The sequence below is a fragment of the Alexandromys fortis genome, unplaced genomic scaffold (assembly GCF_014885135.2).
Source record: "Alexandromys fortis isolate MF-2015 unplaced genomic scaffold, M_Fortis_MF-2015_v1.1 scaffold_86, whole genome shotgun sequence".
NCBI classification, from domain to species: domain Eukaryota; kingdom Metazoa; phylum Chordata; class Mammalia; order Rodentia; family Cricetidae; genus Alexandromys; species Alexandromys fortis.
Genome location: NW_026067965.1, coordinates 2,872,060 through 2,892,572, shown reverse-complemented (window position 1 = coordinate 2,892,572; position 20,513 = coordinate 2,872,060). Strand labels below are relative to the sequence as shown.

Below are 20,513 nucleotides of genomic sequence, written 5' to 3'. Positions count from 1 at the left end.
GGGAGAGGAGAGGACGTGAGGGCAGTAGTAGGGCTAGGCTGTGTGGGCCTGTGTGAGACGGGAGCCCATGGGGCCTTGAGAGTGTGGGCGTGAGTAGACCATGAGGGAAGTTTCACTCCGCTTGTGTTTCCATGGGCTAAAGAGAGGCCAGAACGGAAGCAGTAATTGGTCAGCGAGGAAGGTCTCCCTGGAATCCAAGTTAGAGACAAAGGTGATGGGGACCAGGTTGTGATAGGAAGTGGTCAGATTCTGGATCTGTTCCAAGGAGAGAGCCTTAGGACTGTCTGGCAGAGTGGGTGTGAGGGAAAGGGAGGGAAAAGAACGGCCCCCTGCTTTGCCCCGAGCCACATTGGGCAGATGGTTGTCCACTTATTGAGCTGCGTGTGAATTTTCTTAAGATAAGAATGAGGACTCTGATGTGGTCACACCTGTCAGCTGCTCGGCCTTTGTGTGCAGACACAAATACAAAGTCAGTGATACAGGTCAGCTGTTGAGGGGAACGGGCCAGGCTGGAGATGGCCACTTTAGGGGTCTTTGCTGCTTTTTGACCAGCTTGAACCAGTCTGGGAAGCCATCAGTGATTTAGCAATGTGCACATCCCAGGTGACCTTGATGGACAGCTCTGGTGTAGCAAAGGCAACAGGAGCAGGGGAGAAAGAGCTCGATAAAAGATTTCTACAGGCTTCTGTGTGGTGGTGCACACCTTCATCCCAGCACTCAGGCAGAGGTAGAGGCAGGCAGATCTCTATGAGTTCAAGGACAGCTTGGGCTACAGAGAAAGTCTCAAAAACAAAACAAACCCCCAAAAGCCAACAACAAAATGAAAATAAATAAGTAAGTGAATAAATAAAAGATCTCCCTTCTTTTTCTTTTGAGACAGTTGCTTCTCATTTTGTAGCCAAGGCTAGCCTGAACTTGTAGGCATGAACCACCATGCCAGGTTTAGAAGCAGGATTTGGACATATGTTGGCGTCCCTGTGACTCCCGTTAGTGTAGTTCCCTGTCTCTCACTGTAATCGAGCATCAGCCCCTCCTTAGGCTGTGCTTCACCTCAGAATTGCGTGTCCAGGTGCTAGGGAACAGCCCGATCAGAAAAGCGCTTGCCCTCCAAGCATGAAGACCCCAGTGTGATCCCAGGCGCCAGCCGGGGTGAAAGCCTGGGGATGTAGATGCATACACCTAGAACTCCAGGCGAAGGGAGGCAGAGACAGCAGGACCTCAGTGGAGCTCCAGACCCAAGAGAGAATCAACTTCGAAAGAAAACCATCTGTGTAGGCTTGGGTGTTGGTGTGTATGTGGAAAACGACATGTAGAAGACACAGTGTTGACCTCTGGCCTCCACATGCATGCACACCTATTCCCACACACGTGTACGCACACATGCAAGCACACAAATGTGTACATGCATATACTACAGACACAATTAAAAATAAAAGTGACATTTCTAGACAGAGACTGAATTTAGATTAGTTGCCTTGATGTACATTAATGGGCCAATCAGCTGTGTCCAGGGAAGCAAGGGGCATGAGACTCTGTAGTTAGGAGCTCTGCCACACAGGCAGTCTGGGAGTCCCAAAGGAAGGGACTGGTAGTTTCTCTGTCTAAGAGCTCTGGCTGTCCTGGAACTCTCTTTATAGACCAGGCTGGCCTCCACTTCACAGAGATCCATCTGTCTTTGCCCCCCGAGTGCTGGAAATAAAGGCGTGCGCCACCACCGCCACCTGGCAACTGGTAGGTTCTTTAGTTACCCTCACAGTGACTGTGTGTCTGTGACTGTGTGTTTGTGTGTGACTATGTGTGTGTGTATGACTGTGTGTGAGTGTATTGGTGGGTAGGTGGATCAAGAGTGTTTGTGTGTGTGTGTGGATTGGTGGGTAGGTGGATCAAGAGTATGTATGTGTGAGTGTGTGTGTGTGAATTGGTGGATAGGTGGATCAGGAGTGAGTGGATGGATGGGTGAATATTTTAATTGTATTGTCAAAGGATGCAGCTTAGGAACTTGGAATGAAAAGAGGGGTCACAGCAGTGATGGGGTTTGTAGAGGTGGCCTAAGAGGCAGAGTCCTTGCTGTACCCGAGGATATTGAATGGGCCATCATAGAAATGAAGTTTGTTATCCCCAGTTATCAGTTGCTGGAAATTCCTCACCCCTTCCTACTAGAAACCTAAGAAGTTGCTTCCCCTGGCTTTCTTTGTTCCCCTTGGAGGGAAAAAGTGAGCTGATGTAGGGGTGGGCGGGGCTTCCAGAGGGCCCAGGGCATGGGTACTGTCCAGCCTCTTCAGGCAGTGCGGGAAGCCCTCAGGGCTCCGACCCCTCCCACTATTTTGGATCTTGCATTAATATTATTCAATCACTTGCTTCCTTGTTCAGGATACCCAGAGCCAGAGGTGACCTGGTACAAGGATGACATAGAACTGGACCGCTACTGCGGCTTGCCAAAATACGAGATCACTCACCAAGGCAACCGTCACACCCTGCAGCTGTACAGGTGAGGGAGAGGGGCCTACACCGGATCCTGCCACAAGTCACGGAGTCAGCCGGGTGGAATGCCAGGCGCTCTCTGCAGTTAGAGGGCAGGGTTCTGCGGCTGAGTTGATCTACCTGGAACTGTGCTGTCTGCCAGTGTCTGGGATCTCCCAAGGCCAGGGTAGGAGTGCTTCTCACAGCCCCGAGTCTGTGCAACCAGAGGAGGTCCTGACCCGCAGAAACCTTTTCCATGAGGTCAGCAGCCAGAAAAAGCAACGGTGTCACCATCCCTGCTCCTGGGGCTGTGTTGGTCACCTGCTTCTGAAGGGAGCTCTTTTGGGCACTAAGTCTAATCCCCTCCTGGGACAGCATGACCTTGGTCAGCTGTCATTTGCTACCCTCTGTGGCCTCAGTTTCCTCCACTGTAACTGAGGAAATTCCTGACGCCACAGGTAGGGCAGGATTCTGCTTGGGAGGGAGCATGTGGCCCATGCCAGAGGCTCTGGTTGTGGGGAGGAGGGCTCTCGCCTCCCAGGGGGGAGAGATGGCGCCTCATGCTCCTGCCTCTAGGTGCCGGGAAGAAGACGCTGCCATCTACCAGGCCTCTGCCCGGAACACCAAGGGCATCGTGTCCTGCTCAGGGGTCCTAGAGGTGGGCACTATGACGGAGTACAAGATTCACCAGCGCTGGTTCGCCAAGTTAAAGCGCAAGGCTGCAGCCAAGATGCGGGAGATTGAGCAGAGCTGGAAGCATGGGAAGGAGGGCGCAGGGGAGGCCGACACTCTTCGCAAGATCAGTCCCGACCGCTTCCAAAGAAAGCGCCGACTGAGTGGGGCGGAAGTGGCGGTCCTCTCAACCCCGGCCAGGGAAACGGAAGAAGGGTCCTCGGCAACTTGGCAGGAAGGAGAGACTGAGTCTGCTCAGCACCCAGGTTTGGGTTTGATCAACAGTTTTGCTCCTGGAGAGGTACCCACCAATGGGGAGCCTGCCCCAGAGAACGGCGAAGCTGGCGAGCATGGCTTGCTGACGTACATCTGTGAGGTCATGGAGCTGGGGCCTCAGAATGCCCCTCCGAAGGAGTCTGGGGCTAAGAAGAAAAGGAAAGACGAGGAGTGTAAGCCGGGAGTACAGAAGCCAGAGTTAGAAAAGGCAGATGGAAGCCAGTGCGCTTCAGAAAATGGCATCCCCAGTACAGACAAACCCAATTCCAGTAGAAGAGAGAAACCCGCAGATACACAGCCAGCTCAGACCCAGCTCAGAGGCAGGGGAGCACGTGGGCCTGGGCCTTCCGGAACAGAAAGCGCCAGGAAGTCAGCCTCTGCTGTGGGCATTCAAGACAAGATCCAGAATGTCGCTGCACCAGCCCTGGCCTCTGTCCCAGCCCCTGCACCAGCCCCGGCCCCCGCCTCTGTCCCAACCCCTAGCCCAAACCTCAGCTCAGAGCAGATGTATTTTTCCCTGAAGGACATGTACATGGAGAGCACCCAGGGAGGCAGGCCTCAAGAAGAGGAGATGCCTCCACCTGCAAGAACCAGGTTACCCAGAGAAGGTCCCTCAGGGAAAGAGCCTGTCAGGGCTCGAGGTGAGAAGGTACCTATGGTCTCTGGCCAGCCCACACCTTCCATGGTTCCCCCGCCCATCAAGCCTTTGAATAGGAAGAGATTTGCTCCTCCTAAACCCAAGATGGAGCCCACTACCACTTCTTCCTCAAGTCAGGCTCCAGAATCTGTGGCCCAGAGCTTAGGGAAGGCTCCACCTCCAGCCTTGGCCCAGGTCCCCACACCTCCTGCCCGACGGAGACACGGCACCCGAGATAGCCCCTTGCAAGGACGGACAAGCTTCAAGACTCCAGGAGAGGTAAGTGTGGAGGCTGCTCTGGGAAACTGACCTCATGGAAACTCTCGCTGGAAGGACTGGGCAGCCCGTGGGTGGTGGGCTATTTATAGAAGGGGGTGGGGAAGGACTGGAGGGGCAGCCAGGAGCAAGGGGGCACAGGCATGGCCCTTGCTCGACCATCCTCCAGACAGGAGCGCACAGGCAGCATAGCCTGACTGTGTCTCTTGGTGAGAGAGAGCAGGCAGCTCCTGGTTGAGGGAAGAGGAGGAAGATACTGCTCTCTGGGAGTGGGGGTGGGGAGGGAGAGGGGTCAGTGGAGAGGGTTTTGTAGCCACGCTGAAGCTCCAGTGCTTCATGGGGGAGATGGGAGTGTTTCATAGCATGCAATAGTCCCCATGATGCTTTAAAAAAGGCTTAGGCAGGAAGACTGTTAGCCAAGGCTAACCTTGGATGGGTAGCAAGACCTTGTTTCAAAACCATTACCCCCCCCCCCCCCACACACACTCCCAAAACTGAATGTCTAAGAAGTACTGGTTCATTCTGGTCTTTCTTAAGTTTTGGGATATGGTCTACCTATATACCTGGCTGGCAACCCTCAGCAAGGTGTGATCTCGGGTGAGGAATAGTGGAAAATAATAATTCATAGCCATGGCAACTGGGTGCTTAGGAGGCGCGGGGCACGCAAACTAAGTGTGATGGCATAGCATATACCAGGGCGGGAGATGGGGAAGCTGGGAGCATGAGTCAGCCATTTTTAGAGAACCTTCTGACCATAGAGCTCTAGCTTTTGGGACTACTAGACATGATTTAAATTTTTGAATTATAACTATTTATTTAGGGTGAATGTGTTCTTGTTCACGTGTACATGTGCACAGAGATCAGGGGACAACATGCAGGAGTTGGTTCTCTCCATTACTGTGTGGGTTCCACACATCAAACTCAGGTCTTCAGGCCTGGCAGCAAGTATTTTTCCCACTGAGGCCACCTTGGCAGCCCCAGACTGATTTGTGAAACTCAAATTCTACTTTCTGTGTTGATGGTGTTTTCTGTCCCACCAGGTCCCACAGTCGTTCAGTCCCAAAGAACCACACAGAGGTCTACATTAATTAGTAAATGAATTGGCCTATTAGCTCAGGCTTCTTATTAACTAATTATAACTTATATTAGCCCATAATTCTTGTCTGTGTTAGCCACGTGGCTTGGTACCTTTTTGGGTGAGGCAATCACATCTGGCTTCCTCTGTGTCTGGGTGATGACTGCAGACTGACTCTTTCCTTCTCCCAGAATTCTCTTGTTCTCATTACCCCACCTCTACTTCCTGCCTGGCTACTGGCCAATCAGCATTTTATTAAACAAGTACAAGACACAAATCTTTAGGGGTAAAACCATTGTCCCACAGCGTTTCTGAGTTGAAGAAGGTGAAAAGGTGAGGTGAGAATGCATGAAGAGGGTGGGATGCTGACAGAGTCCTTGCCTAGCCTAGCAGGAAGGCCTGGGTTGTGTCCTTAGCACCACATAAACTGGGCGTGACTGTTAATGTCTGCAGTCCTGGCATTCTGGAGGTAGAGGCAGGGGGATCAGAAGTTCAAGGCCACCTTGGACTTTGTAGGGAATTCTAGACTGGCTTGCGAGGCATAAGACACTATCTCAGAAAAGAGGGGTAAAAAGTCCAAATACCCCAAGAAAGGCCTTGAAAATGGGCGGATACTGGAAACGACAGCCTCAGACTCCTGAATGGAAATTAACAGCGTGAACACAAAAGGTGCCGCTGGGGCTTTTCTCTGCTGTGAGATCCGGGCCAAGACAAAAGACCAAGAGTTTCTAGCGGGAAAACACCGAGTTAGACATCAGGCAGGTCTGAAACCAGTTTTCTCATGAGTTCTGCCTCCATCTCCAGCCTGGAGTCCGCTCAATGGGGCCTGATGTTGAGAGGAGTTAGTGATGAGACCGTATCTCCCTGTGTTAACTTTGTCCAGGTTCCTGGATGTGCCCTGGCCCTTCACACTGATCCTCAGCCTAGTGCTGGGACCCGTGGGTCACACTGCTGGGGAATGAGCTCACAGCTGAGCGCCTGCAACAAGTGTGCAAGCAAGCCTCTGATTTGCTGTCATCTGCCCCTTGGTGGGCAGCTGAGGACACGGTCATTAGCGTGTACAGTTTTAGGAAGTCCTCTAGGTCAGACTTGAGGTTAAGTCTCCTTGTGACCATGGTGACATGGTGGCAGAAGCCAGTTGTCTAGAACGTTGAGGGAGGAGGATGTTCTCTGTGTTCACAGGGCTGTGGTTCTAAGACCATGAGATGTAGCCCTGATGAAGATTTTAGTTTGTTTTCCCTCTGAATTCTCTTCTTTGTTTGAGGCAAGGCTTACAGGTGAAATTATGTGGCAGAGATGGGAAATTCTAGGGACAGTGTACTGGGGACATCGTGAAGAGTGAGCAGCGTGAGACTCGTGAATAATTGACTTTATAAACCCTACACATAGCCGGGTGGTGGTGCACGCCTTTACTCTCAACACTTGAGAGGCAGAGGCAGGTGGATCTCTGTGAGTTCGAGGCCAACCTGTTCTACAGAGCTAGTCCCAGGACAGCCAGAGATACATAGAGAAACACTGTCTCAAAAAAACCAAATAAAATAAATGCTACACCTTTCTAAACATTCCCGAGTTTGAGAACAAATGTAGCTGGGACCATCATTCAAGTATCAAGCTGGCCACTGGGTGGCACACACAGAGGACAGATCTAAATACCACAGGAGAGGACTTGAAAATGGGCCAACATGAAAATCACAACCTCAGAGGCTTGAGTGGAACTTATCGCTTGAACACAATCAAGGAGATTACCTCCTAAGTAAATGTTTTGGGACCAGGGGGATGGCTCAGCAGTTAAGGATGCTGGCTGTTCTTCCAGGGGATCCAAGGTTAGTTTCCAACACCCAGCTCTCTACTGTCTCAACTCCAGCTCCAGAGGATCCAGGGTCATATCTGTCCCATCTCCATCTTCCAGAAACTGCCCCCTCTTGTAGCCATTGTGTGTGAGCACTCTTTTGTCATGGTTAGCTGCTTCTAAGTCAGAGATGAGTCCAAGACCCAGCTTTTTTTTTTTTTTTTTTTTTTTTGAGACAAAGTCTCATTATGTAGCCCTGGGTGTCCTGGAACTCATTTTGTAGACCAGGCTAGCCTGCTCAAACTCACAGAAATCTGCCTACCTCTGCCTCTGTCTCCAGAGTGCTGTGAAGAAAGGTTCTCACCAGCACACCTGACAACCTAACTTTGTAACAAAGCACTTGCTGGTCTTGAAGAGGACCAGCTTTTGTTTCCTATCTCCACTTTGAATGGCTTTCAACTGCTTATAAACCCCCTGCACGAATCCCGTGCTCTCTTCTGGGCTCCTCGGGCGTCTGAACCCACATGCACAAACACATACACACACGAGTTGGCAATAAGCCCAAGAGCAAAGGGCTGGCGAGAGGTTCGGGAAGTGGAGGCATTTGATGCTAAGCCGGACCACCTGATTAGATACGCACATGGTGGAGGGGACAGCGGAGTCTTGCAGGTTGTTCTGTATGTGACCTCCATGTCCTTTGACCTCTACATCCCCGACCTACTCACGCACCATGGTATATGTACACATACAGACATTAAGTGTAATAAAAATATAACATGAAACAACAGCATCAAAAAACAAACAAACAAAAAACCCACAAGTTCAACAAACCACAAATAAGGGAGAGATGGCCCAGTGGTTAAGAGTCCTAGTTGCTCTTCCAGAGGACCTGAGTTCAATTCCCAGCATCCACAGTGTAGCTTACAACCTGTAATTCCAGCTCCAGGGGACAGGACCCTCTTCTGGCCTTCAAGGGCACTATGCATAAACCACAGATAGGATAAATGCACATTTAAAAAAATAAACTGTTGAAAAGTAAAGAAAATGAAACAATTTTTTAAAATAGCTAGAGGAAAACAATGCATTTCCTATAGGGGACATTTGTTTGAGGGACCACAGATTTCTCATCCCAGAAAAGGAGGCTGAAAGAAAGTGGAATTTAACTGATAAAAGAAAATACTTCAAAATCAAATTATACATTTAGTAAAAATATTTTTGAGTGTTAAAGGCAAACTATGAATGTTTGGTCAGCGTATCTATTTTAGAAGAATTGCTCAATAAATTCTTCAGAGGAGACCAATACAGTGCAGTTTTCAGTATCAAGGATGAGCTGTGGATCTGGGGATGGAGCTCAGTTGGTCAAGGCCACACTAACCCTGGGTTTGTCCCCAGCACCTGGTAAACTGTGGTAATGTGCGCCTCCCATGCGACACCGTGGAGGAGGAGCCAGTAGGACCAGGAGTTCGGGGTTCCTCTGCTGTAATTGAGTTCCAGGTCACTGAGGGCTGCAGAGTGAGACCTTGTTTCAAACACAAAATAAACCAGAAGAGGAAGGATTAATGTATTATTTAGCAGCAGTTGGATTTGTTCTTTTTCATTTAACTGATGTAATAATCATTTAAAAAAGCTAAAAAAAAAGGTTAAAAATTCTTTTTATTTATTTATTTATTTTTTCTGAGACAGGATTTCTCTGTGTAGCTTTGGAGCCTGTCCTGGAACTCTCTTTGTAGACCAGGCTGGCTTCGAGCTTACAGAGATTCGCTTGCCTCTGCCTTCCGAGTGCTGGGATTAAAGGTGTGTGCCACCACTGCCCGACTCAGTTTACCTATAATTCTATATAAGCCAATTATTACATAGGAGAAGGACTGGCCAGGATGGTGGCTTGTGCCTGTAATCCCATCACTTAGGAGGCTGAGGCAGGAGGATCAGTAGTTCAAGGCTTGCCTCAATTACAGAATGAGTTTGAGGCTAGGCTGTGCTGCCAATGACCATTTGAAGCCCCTGCTCTCTACCTTTCAAAAGACAGAAAGACAGACAAAGTGGGGGGAGGGGCACGAAAATGGAAGTTCTGAAAGCCCTGGGGCAAAGACAAAATCCTCCTAATGGCAGAGGTGAAGGCAGGGTCAGCTATGAGCAGAATCTTTCAAGATGGGCAGGATTTATTCAGGGAGAGGCCGGAAGGACAGAGAAGCTTGGGTTCTAGATATTCCTTTATCTAGTTTCTGGGATCAGGACATGAGGCTTTGGGATTCTACATGTGTGCCTGCCTGATCTTTAGCATGCCCGAGGAAGTGGCAAGATTCCCTTCAGAGCAGTTCTGAATGAGATCAGTGAAAGCTGGGGTGCAATATTACAGAGAGCCCAACACAGGTGTAGTTAAGACTTTGCTTTTGGCCATGTGTTCTCAGGTTCTGGAGTCCCAAGCAACCATGGCTCCTGCCACGTCTGCCAGCAGCAGCCCCGATACCATCTCTGTTGACCACGGCACCCCTGGAACTCAAGGCGTCGTGGAGCCCATGGATACAGACACTCAGGAGGCTGGGAGGACGCGTGCTGATGGGAGAGCTGGAGGCAGGAAGAAAACACAGACAGATGGAAAGCCGCAGGTGGACGAAAGGACCCCGGGAGATGGAACACGAGCCTCCCAGAGGACGCCGTCTGATGGGAAGGCACAGGTGGACATTGCGACACAAGAAAGTGAGAGGCCGCAGTCAGACATGAGTTCACAGAAGGCTTCAGTGACACAGAGAAGGGAGGATATGCAGGTAGGACAGACACAGGCAGACGAGAAGTCGCAGCAAGATCCGAGAGACACAAGATTGTGTGAAAAAAAGGAGACACAGTTGGTGGACAGCATCCCTACAGCTTTCAAAACCCAGCCAGAGCAACCATCTGTGGTCAACCTCAGCTCAACACCCCGAGCCTTTAAACCCTCACCATCAGACTGCCCTAGAACTGATCAGGTTATGGAATGTGTTGAGACGAGCCCGGAAGCATCTCGTGTCCAAGAAAAATCTGGTTTCATGCTTAGGTCTGAAGAGCCCCCAGTGACAGCCTTCAGAAGCGATGAGGACACTGGACTAGATCCCGTGTCAGGGAACCATGTGTGCCCAGCACAGCTGCCTCCTGAGGGGAACTCAGCGCAGTTGGGAGGAGAAACACATCAAAAGTCAGAGTGGTTAGGTCCGGTCAAGGCCAAGCAAGAGGGCAGTCTGTTTCAGTGTCCCAAGGAGGAGCAGCCGGGGGAAACACTGTCTGTGGATCTCCCTGGTGGGCATCCAGCTGGCTTGAGTCAGGAGGTGCCCGCCACACCCTCTTTTTCTGGAACTGGCCTGACCAATAGACCGCAGGAGGGGCTACCCAGCACCACAGCTTCTCAGCACACGCCCACGGGTGACTTCCGCCCCTCCAGGGACCAGGACCTGCTGAATTCTGCTTCCACTCTACAAATGGGGCCAGGGTCCCCCACCCAGAGTCACCCACCAGAAGTCACGGCTCCCAGTAGTGAGGGAGCCTGTGCCAAGGAGCCGAATGCGGAGGGGAGCTCCTCAGGTCCCCGGAGCTGTGACCCTGGGCTTATAGATTCCCTGAAGAACTACTTGCTTCTGCTGCTGAAGCTTTCCAGCCCGGAGACAAGTGAAGCCAGGGCAGACTCCCAGGAAGAGGCTGCTGCTGGAGGCCCAGCTTCCTCCTCTACTCTGGTCCCCACCATGGAAGTGGCTGGCCTGAGTCCCAGGACATCCAGGCGCATCCTGGACCGCGTAGAGAACAATCACTTGGTGCAGAGTGCGCAGACCCTGTTGCTGAGTCCCTGCACCTCCCGCCGCCTCACCGGCCTCCTGGACCGTGAGGTACAGGCTGGCCAGCAGGCCCTGGCTGCTGCCCAGTGCTCCCGGGGCCCGTGCCCCAGCCCCCTTACCATTCCTGCCATTGTGGTGGGCGAGGAAGGCTCTGGTATTGGTGAGGAAGGGGATTCCAGGGAGGAGACCTCCCAGGAACCTGACAAGAATGGACTGCTAAAAGAGGTGGGTGGGCAAACCGTGGAGGGTAGAACCCAGGAGCCCTGCCAGGAAGAAGCGACCCCAGGGGAGGCTTTGACAGGTCTCCCTGCAGCAACACCCGAGGAACTGGCTCTAGGGGCCCGGAGGAAACGGTTCCTTCCTAAAGTCAGAGCAACATCAGATGGAGATGCGAACAAGGCGGAAGAAAGGGAGAGCCCCACAGTTTCCCCTCGGGGACCCAGGAAGGGCCTGACAGCTGGGTCCCTAGGGACTCCAGGGCGGGAGAGACGGTCCCCTACCCAGGCCCGAAAGAGCAGCATGCTAGAGGTGCCTGGGACAGATGAGCCTGCAACTGGAGACCTGGGCTCCAGACCCAAAGCCGGTGCCTTGGACTCAGAGCCTGCCCCAGATGAAGGCAAGCAGGAAGCTCTAGCCAAGCCAAAGAACGCCAAAGACCTGCTAAAAGGTGAGTGCTGGAGACGGAGCGGCCAGGAAGCTGCAGCCTAGCTGAGCATAGTATTCCTGTGCCCGCACCACCCCATGGCGGAGGGTAGGGAGGTGGGGGGCGGGGAGGTAGGGGGGACAACAACACGGGGCGCCTCTCTGTTTGGGATCAACAGGGTCCCTTGGGAGCAGCACTTCGTGAGCTATCAGAAAGGCCTGGAGCTTGTCATGCTCTCTTTCCTCAGAAGCGGGGTGACATTGGCAGCAGCTTTGGCGCAGTCAGGGTAAAGGCACAGGAGAAATCAAGTACTAGGTGAGGTGCTGTGGTGAGCGGCTTTGATCCCAGCACTCGAGACTAAGGCAGAAGAACTGAGAAAGTTCAAGGTCAGATCCTGTCCTAAAACCAAACCCAAACAACAAAACAAAACAAGCAAGCAAAAAGGCGCCACTCAGCACAGGACCTGGCTTCGGTGGTTCCACGGTCACCATGGCCCCTTACAAGACTTGTTCCACGGTTACCCTAGGGTCAAGATAAGACTCAAAGGCAGGGCTGTGGAGACAGGAACCTTTATTGACTGCTGGTCACTGTTGGTATGCTTAGCTATGAGTCCCTCCAGGGCCTGGGCTTGGGGTGATTTTTATTTTCCTGGTTAAGATGTGTGTGCTGGGGGCGGGGTCAGGGTAGAAGCCTGAGATATGGGTGGGAGGCAGCCAGGGCTACAAAATGCTGGGTTTATGTTCACTGTTTCCCTCAACCCAGGGATGCAAGGGCGTGGCCAGAGAGGGCACCGGGTGCTGGGGATGTAACGGGATCCTGTTCGCAGCCCCACAGGTGATTCGGAAAATTCGGGTGGAGCAGTTTCCAGATACTTCTGGCAGTCTGAAGCTCTGGTGCCAGTTTTTCAATATTGTTAGCGACTCAGTCCTGACATGGGCGAAGGATCAGCACCCAGTGGGCGAGGTGAGCAGGAGGTAAGCCGCCTGGGTACCACAGTCAGGGTGGACACTGGCCTGATGCTTTCAGTCCATCCCCTCGTCTCATCCTCACGGTTGCCCCAGGGAGATCAGGAAATTGAAGCTCAGAGGTCTTATCACAGGTCCTAAATCACACAGCAAGTGCCATCTGTGTGACCAAGGACCCGTCTGTGACCACGGACCCTCTTATCACCTCCCCAGGGCTCCCAGAGCCTGGGTTTCCAGCAGCCTGTGAGAGTTGGGCCGAAGGCCCTGTGTCATGGCGCTGACCCTCACGAGAAAGGTCTCCGTTCTCTCTAGTGCAGGGGATGAGGGGCCGGCGGCCTTGGCCATCGTGCAGGCATCTCCCGTGGACTGTGGTTTATATCGCTGTACCATCCATAATGAGCATGGCTCCGCCTCCACTGACTTCTGCCTCAGCCCTGAGGGTGAGTGTGATCCTGCTAGGATCTCGGCGGGCCTGGCCTTGTGGGTGGCAGCCCTGTACCATGCAGGGATGGCACCCTGCCCGGACAGACAGCCTGAAGGCAGTGGCATCCTCTTTTTCTCCACACAGTGCTGTCTGGCTTCATCTCCAGGGAGGAAGGTGAAGGTATGTTGCCCCTCTGGGTACAGGGGTGGGCCTTCATCCCCAGCTCCACCCTTTGCAGGGTTCCCTTCCTTAGCTTTTTACAATCCTCCCTAAATCCACACGCTGCTCCCCGTTGCCCAGCTGTGTCCATGTGTTGGTTGAAGTCAGGAGCCGCTAATCTATTTGGCTGGTGCATCTCTTGTTTTGTCTAATGTCGCTGTCCCCACCCCTATTTGTTTTCCTTCCTGCATTCATTTGCTGAAGTCACTTGATACACAGAACTTCTCTTTGGTCTGTTTGTGTGTGAGCGGGGACACGTGCGTGTGTAGAGATGCTTGTCATCAACTGTGAGTGTTGCTCCTCAGGAGAGCTGCTCTTTTTGAGACAAGCTCTCTCAGCCAGACCTGGGTCTCTTCCGTTTGGCTGGTCAGCAAACCCCAGGGATCTTCCTGTCTCTGTCTCTCCATGGCTAGGATTCACAACAGCCTTTCCTGAATGGGGATAACTCAGGTCCTCATGCCTTAGTGGCAAGCATTCATCAAACTGAGCCCTCTCCCCAACCCCTGTACAATTTCTCACGGTCTAGATTTTGTTCACTCTGTCTTCATGTACTAAATTTTTCCATCTATATGCTTCTTCAAAACTAATAATCAAGGGTCTGGCTGACTATGGCTGCTGGGTGTTAGGGGATGAAGATGGGGATGGGGACAAGCTCTTTGGGCAGTTGGTGAGCAAGGAACTCCTCCGAAGGGTGAACATGGATGTGACCTTCAGAAGGCTTCCCAGGCCAAGGGCATCTATGGGCTAGAACCCATTCTTGGAATTAGGAAGTTGGGTCAGATTCAGATTCAGGTGTAACGTAGTATTTGTTTGTTTGTTTTCTTGGCAAGAATAATCCACAGACTGGATGTAGTGTTACAGGCTTAGAACCCCAACTCTTGGGTGGCTGAGGCAGGAGGATTCAAGGTTTGCCTGGGCTGTATAGTGAGCCATTGTCTCTGAAATCAAAAAGACAAAAGCAGCGACTCACAGGAGTTCTGTTTATCCCTTTCCTCCTAGCTGGAGGCAGGTGCCACCACTTCCTTCCACTTGTAGTAATGCCCATTGCTCACTGGGTTCGGCAACCCCTCTGCAAAGTTCAACAATACTGTTCCCCACCCTGCTTTGTCGTGTGGGCTGACTTAGTGGTCACTGATGATTGCCTAAGTCCATCGTCTCTTTGGGAGTCACAGCATGGACCACTTTGTCGTCCTTCACCAATCGAGAATGAGCTTTCTGAGAGAAGGGGAAGCTAAGCGCTTGCTTCCCTTGTACCTACAGCATCAGAATAATGAGTTTATCTCTGGGAAGCCTTCAGTGTGACCAGTGAGGCTTGTTATCATTTCCATTGGAGGGCTGGGAGGTTTTTTAATTACCGTTATGAACTAGTGGGCTTTGGCATATTTGATATGCACAAATGCCTTACGCTAATTATTTTCTTTGTTGCTAAAATTGCTCCATTTTGGGCCAGATGGGGCCCCTTTGGTTGGCTCTTACACTCTTATGACAACTCTTATGTAGGTTTCATTGTTGTTTTGTTTTTACAGTGGTGGGGATTGAACCCAGGGCCTGGCAGATGCTCACCTATTGAACTTACCTCCAACCCCCTTTCTTTCCTTTTATTTTGAGACAGGGCCTCAGTAAGTTGCCTACACTGGCCTGAAGTTCACCCCACAGTAGCCCAGGCAGGCTCTGACCCTGTGGTCCTGCGACATCAGCCTCCCAAGTTCCTAGGATGAAAGGCCTGTATCCTGAGGCCTGGCTTCCCAGTAGTCCATGGTCACATCCTTCTTTCCTGGTGGTATACAATGTTCTAGACCCATACCCTAAGCTTCCTGTTGAGCTTTGGAACCAGTTGTTTCTTCAGGGAGTTCTGCTTCCTTTTTGTGGGAAATGTGCTTCGTAGCCAGGCTACGGTCTAGTGCTGGTCACTGCTATTGAATTGATCCGGTAAATTTTTCTTTATCAAACATGTTGGCTGAAATAGTCATTGATTTATTTGCTCAAAACACTTAACTCTATGAGGTCACTCTGATGATCTACAAATGCCATGGAAGATGCTGGCTGCCAGGTGGTGGTGGTTCACACCTTTAATCCCAGCACTCGGAAGGCAGAGGCAGGCAGATCTCTATGAGTTTGAGGCCAGCCTGGCCTACAAGAGCTAGTTCCAGGACAGCTAGGGCTGTTGCACAGAGAAACCCTGTCTCAACAAATCAACCAACCAACCAACCAACCAACAAACAAACAAAAAAATAAAAAGTAAATAAATAAAAAGGAGCCACTGGCCTTCTCCAGGCTCTTGCTGAGTCCTCACCCATGGGTGCCATAGGAGCAGCATTAAGTGGTAGGAGTCCCATCAGGTAGCTTCTGCCCCAAACACCCTCCTGTGTGACAGTTTTTCATCCCAAGCCCTGTCCTTCCTATGCACCCTGCACTGGTCAGGCAGGAGATGCAGGATGGACAACACGGGGACTGTTTGAACCCTTTCGGACCCGTGGACCCTGGATCAGTCAGGCCGGAGATGCGAGTCCCTATGTCTCTCCTGTTCCCCTTCAGTTGGAGAAGAGATTGAGATGACCCCCATGGTGTTTGCCAAGGGTCTGGCTGACTCTGGCTGCTGGGGGGACAAGCTCTTTGGGCGACTGGTGAGCGAGGAACTCCGAGGGGGTAGACATGGATGTGGCCTTCAGAAGGCTTCCCAGGCCAAGGTCATCTACGGGCTAGAACCCATCTTCGAATCCGGCCGCACGTGCGTCATCAAGGTGTCCAGCCTGCTTGTGTTTGGACCCAGCAGTGAGACTTCTCTCCTGGGCAGAAACTATGACGTCACTATCCAGGTACTGTTCCCCCCCCCTCCCCCTCATGCGCCCTCCCTGTACTCTCTTACCGTTTCCCCTTTCCCAGCCTGGGTTCTTTCGGAAGCCCCTCACAGTGATAGATGCTACTTCTGTTCCAAGTTCTTGAGGCTTCGGGGGGGGGGGGGGGGGCTTCAGGCACTGGCTGAGATAGAACCATGAATCCAGACTCCTGGCCTCAGAGAGCGTTAGTTAGTCTCAGGACTATTTGCAACCTACTTTTCAAATTATCTTTTTGTGTGTGTGCATGTGCTGTGTGCACACACGTGTACCCATGCAGAAGACAGAGAAGGATGTTGGGTATCCTGTCCTGCCACTCTCTGCTTTATCCAATTAAAACAGGGTCTCTTACTGAACCTAGCAGCCCAGATACAGGATTACATGGGTCCTTGGGATTTGAACTCAGGTCTTCATGTGTGTGCAGCAAATGTTCTTGCATTGTCTTTTGAGTCAGGATTTTTCTATGTAGCTCTGGCTGACCTGGAACTTGCTCTGTAGACCAGGCTGGTTTTAAACTGTCAGAAAGCCACCTGGCCCTGCCTCCTGAGTGCTGAGATTAAAGGGATGTGCTATTATACCCAATTAAAATTCTTTTTTAACTAGGTAGTGGTGGCACACACCTTTAATCCCAGCACTTTGGAGGCAGACACTGGTGGATTCCTATGAGTTTGAGGACAGTCTGGTCTACAGAGCAAGGTTCAGGACAGGCTCCAAAGCTACAGGGAAACCCTGTCTCCAAAAACAACAACAACAATAATAATTGTTTTTTGCATGTGTATGGCTGTTTTGCCTATATGTGTGTGTGGCACTGAGAAAGGGGTGTCAGATCCCCTGAGCTGGTGGCAAGGGACCACGTGAGCCTGGGAACCAAACCTAGGTCCTCTGAACCATCAGTCCACCGTGGATCTACCTCTGCAGCCCCCAAATTATCCTTTTTGTAGCAGAAGCCTTTCTCTTGCTTCAGATCCAATCTCACTGAAGCCTTGCTGTGTGAAATAAAAGGGAGTGGTGTGGGCGGGGAGGAGAGAGTACCCCACATTCTGCGGAGGGGTCCCTGGGGCTCCATTCCCTAGCATTAAGGCTCCAGTACACCCAGTTCAGAAACCACTTTGAAAACCTAAATTTGACAAAAAAAGCCCACAGCGCATTGTTATTCATAAGAGAAAATTAGGCGCAGAGAAGAAAACCTGAAGCCGCAAGCCTTGCTTTCCACGGGGCTGGAATTCTCCCTGCAGGCCCCTGGCAGGCAGCCTTACATTCACTCAGACAGCTGTGGAACTTCCTGGCTGATGAGATTTGCTTTCTTCTAATCCACAGGGGTGCAAAATCCAGAACATGAGTCGGGAGTACTGCAAAATCTTTGCAGCTGAAGCCCGGGCAGCGCCTGGTTTTGGGGAGGTACCTGAGTAAGTATCCCAAGGGGGGGGTTGTGTAGTACATGCCATGGGCTTGTGGAAGTGATTTCGCAACCACCCAGGGCCCTCCTGAGTTCCAACCAGGTGCAGATGGCCTCACAGCCGCCCCACGCTCAGCTCCCTTATTTGGAAGCAAGGACATCAAGATTCACCATCCACTTTAGGAAAGTCTCACACACACACACACACACACACACACACACACACACACACACACACCAACGAGATTCCTTCCCCTCACCTTTAGCCCAAATTTTGCCAGTTGTGCAGATTCTGGGGCTCTGGAGAGGGGACGGGATGGGTAAGCTAGACATCTGGGGAAGAGTCTAATGTGGCAGGTGGGCAGGGCGGGGCAGCGTGGACTCTTGGCGTGAACTGTGGATGCCTCCTCGTGTCTGGTCTCCTGCTGGCATCAAGCCATCAAGCCTTGCTGACGTCCCTTAAGTCCTTCCTGCTGGTGTCCTCTCTATTTGCACACACTTTCCCCAGCCCTCACCCTCACAGCTGCCTGGGGCCACAGCAGGGTTGAATTTTAGTCCTACTGACCACAGAGAACGGGCCCAACTCAAGTCAGCGGCCATTTTCCATGCTCCCTCTGTCCCCAGGGTTGAGAACTCTCTCCAGGAAGGTCCGGTCTTTTAGATAGAGAATGAACAGGGCAGGAGGAAGGGGCCCTCTGTGGCCACTCTTCCGACTTACTGCAGGGCACAACTGTCTTTAGGATCATCCCACTCTACTTGATCTACCGGCCTGCAAACAATATACCTTATGCTACACTGGAGGAAGATCTGGGCAAGCCCCTGCAGTCTTACTGTTCCCGGCAATGGGGCTGGGCTGGGGCCCCAGCAGCATCTAGCAGCTCAGAGGCCATGCAGAAATGCCAGACCTTCCAGCACTGGCTGTATCAGTGGACGAATGGCAGCTTCCTTGTGACCGATTTGGCAGGTATGAAGGTGGAGGGTGCACGGGTGCATGGTGTGGAAGCATGCGGAGAAGGCAGAGCTCAGCGCATGGTTGCCCGCTCACAACCACAGAGCCTCCTCTGTGTTAGTGATTTTATTATAACTGAGATCGGGCAGAGACTGCATGCATGCAACCCTTAGCTATACCACGGCCTGGTGGACCCAGTTTGTAATGTCGTTATGTTTAAAGGAGTGAAATCCAGACCCACCTAAAATGGAAAAGATTGGTTTCAGATCTCAGTTTTTTTTTATTATGCAAAGTTATGTAAAATAGTTGGGTTTTTGTTTGTTTTAGTTTTTGTGTTTGAGACAGTTCTTGCTATCTAGCCCTGGCTGTCCAGGAACCCGATATGGCTTCCTGTCTCCCAAGCATGGGAACTGCAGGTGGACCCAACGGCACCCCAGTGCCAGTTGCATTTAAAGGAGCTCAGGCCGTTTTCTAGAGCACTACACGGGATCTAACTCAAAACCCCCAGTCGGCTTTCCGACACCTTCTTTCCCTGCCGCCTTGCTCTCGACTTTCTCACTTCCCAAACCTCCCAAACTCTCTGCTACCATAGCGCAAAAAGCTTTATTGCCACACATGGTACTGTGTACCTGGAACTGTGAAGCCAAGGCAGAAGAATTGCGAGTTTGCAGCCAGTCTGAGCAACAAGTGAGACTCCGTCTCAAACACAGATGAACCGCCATCCCAGCAAGTAGAGACAGGAAGATCAGGAGTTTGTGGTCATCCTTGGCTATGGCCTGGGCCACCTGAGAAGTGATTGTGTGTGTGTGTGTGTGGGGGGGTGATATGTGTGTGTTGAGTCAGAGCTTGGTTGCCCAGCTTTCTCAGAAAGTGTGTGTGTGTGTGTGTGTGTGTGTGTGTCTGGGGGGGTGTTATGTTTGTGTTGAGGCAGAGCTTGGTTGCCCAGCTCTCTCAGAAAGTGTGTGTGTAGCTAGGTGACATACCAAGCCACCACCATTCCTTATATGAACTCACAGCGCACACCTATCATCTCAGCACTAGAGAAACTGAGTCAGGAGATCAGCAAGCTCTCTTGTAAGCAACAAAAACAACACACAGCAAAGCAACCGACCAGAAGGGAAGCAAAGCTCAGGCAGGTGAAGCCACTAATCCCTCTGGGACGTAATTGCCTTTTATTCTCTGGAATGGTGCGGTCAGCATGGAGACCCTGCCTTTGGGAAGGTCGTTTGCAAGCTAAAATTCCACGCGAGTGTGAGGGGCCATGAGGATAACACGAAATGGACGGTGAAAAATGAGGTGACTTATTAAGTTCATACAGCTCAGAAGTGATAGAGTTGAAATTTAAATCTAGCTCTGCCTGATCCCAGAGAGATGCTGGGCAGCTTAGAAATGGGGACAGAGGATCAGAGGCCCGAACCTCAATGCCGAGACGCTTATGGACTACCCTGCGTGAGAGACTGTCCCCCTGTCCCTGTTGTGCCTGGTTGTGTGTGCTCTCCAAGGCTGCCTTTACCTAGCCAACTCCCTGGTTCCTTAGAGCTCTTGCCATCCTGAGAGTGCGAACCCTGGCTTAGCCAGTGTTGTTCTCTGCTGGTCTCGTTCCTACCTTCTCTTCCCTGCTCCGACGGCTGCCCTGTTAAGAATATTTCAGTCCAGAGCCCAAGAACAATCCACTCTGTGGACTGGCCTAGCCTATAAAAGCCGGCTTGCAGAGTTGGCCCCAGCCAACTTAGAAGTTCCTTTCTAAGGTGGCACGGTGACAGGATCCCGGCAGCTGGCCAGGCTGCCATCAACCCTCTGCTCTCTTCCCCCAGGGGTTGACTGGAAGATGACCGATGTCCAGATTGCTACCAAACTTCGAGGGTGAGTGGTTCTTGGCGACAGAATGTCTTATAGGGTCTTCTCGGGGTGTCAGATGCCCTAACTCCTCATGACTCTCCATCCCAGAGGTGCTGGGCCTGGGGCTGTACAATCCCAGTCACGTGAACCTGTGGCCATGTAGTAACTGCTAACACCCTGGGGATACTGATCCTCCCACCCCATACCCCTGACCCACAGTGCCCAGCCAGAAAGCTTCCTGCACTTCTGGGCCCTCTTC

The 20,513-nt window shown here is 51.7% G+C and overlaps 1 protein-coding gene across 1 annotated transcript in view; it reads left to right on the top strand.

Annotated features, from left to right (window-relative positions):
- Positions 1-20,513, top strand: part of Alpk3 (alpha kinase 3) — a 40,161-nt gene that overhangs the window by 17,749 nt on the left and 1,899 nt on the right. The window contains exons 3-12 of the mRNA XM_050154079.1: positions 2,371-2,488; positions 3,037-4,324; positions 9,594-11,652; positions 12,455-12,602; positions 12,906-13,033; positions 13,162-13,197; positions 15,772-16,052; positions 17,388-17,476; positions 18,207-18,430; positions 20,230-20,278. Coding sequence (XP_050010036.1) covers positions 2,371-2,488; positions 3,037-4,324; positions 9,594-11,652; positions 12,455-12,602; positions 12,906-13,033; positions 13,162-13,197; positions 15,772-16,052; positions 17,388-17,476; positions 18,207-18,430; positions 20,230-20,278 — 4,420 coding nt within the window. The remainder of the gene's footprint in view (positions 1-2,370; positions 2,489-3,036; positions 4,325-9,593; positions 11,653-12,454; positions 12,603-12,905; positions 13,034-13,161; positions 13,198-15,771; positions 16,053-17,387; positions 17,477-18,206; positions 18,431-20,229; positions 20,279-20,513) is intronic.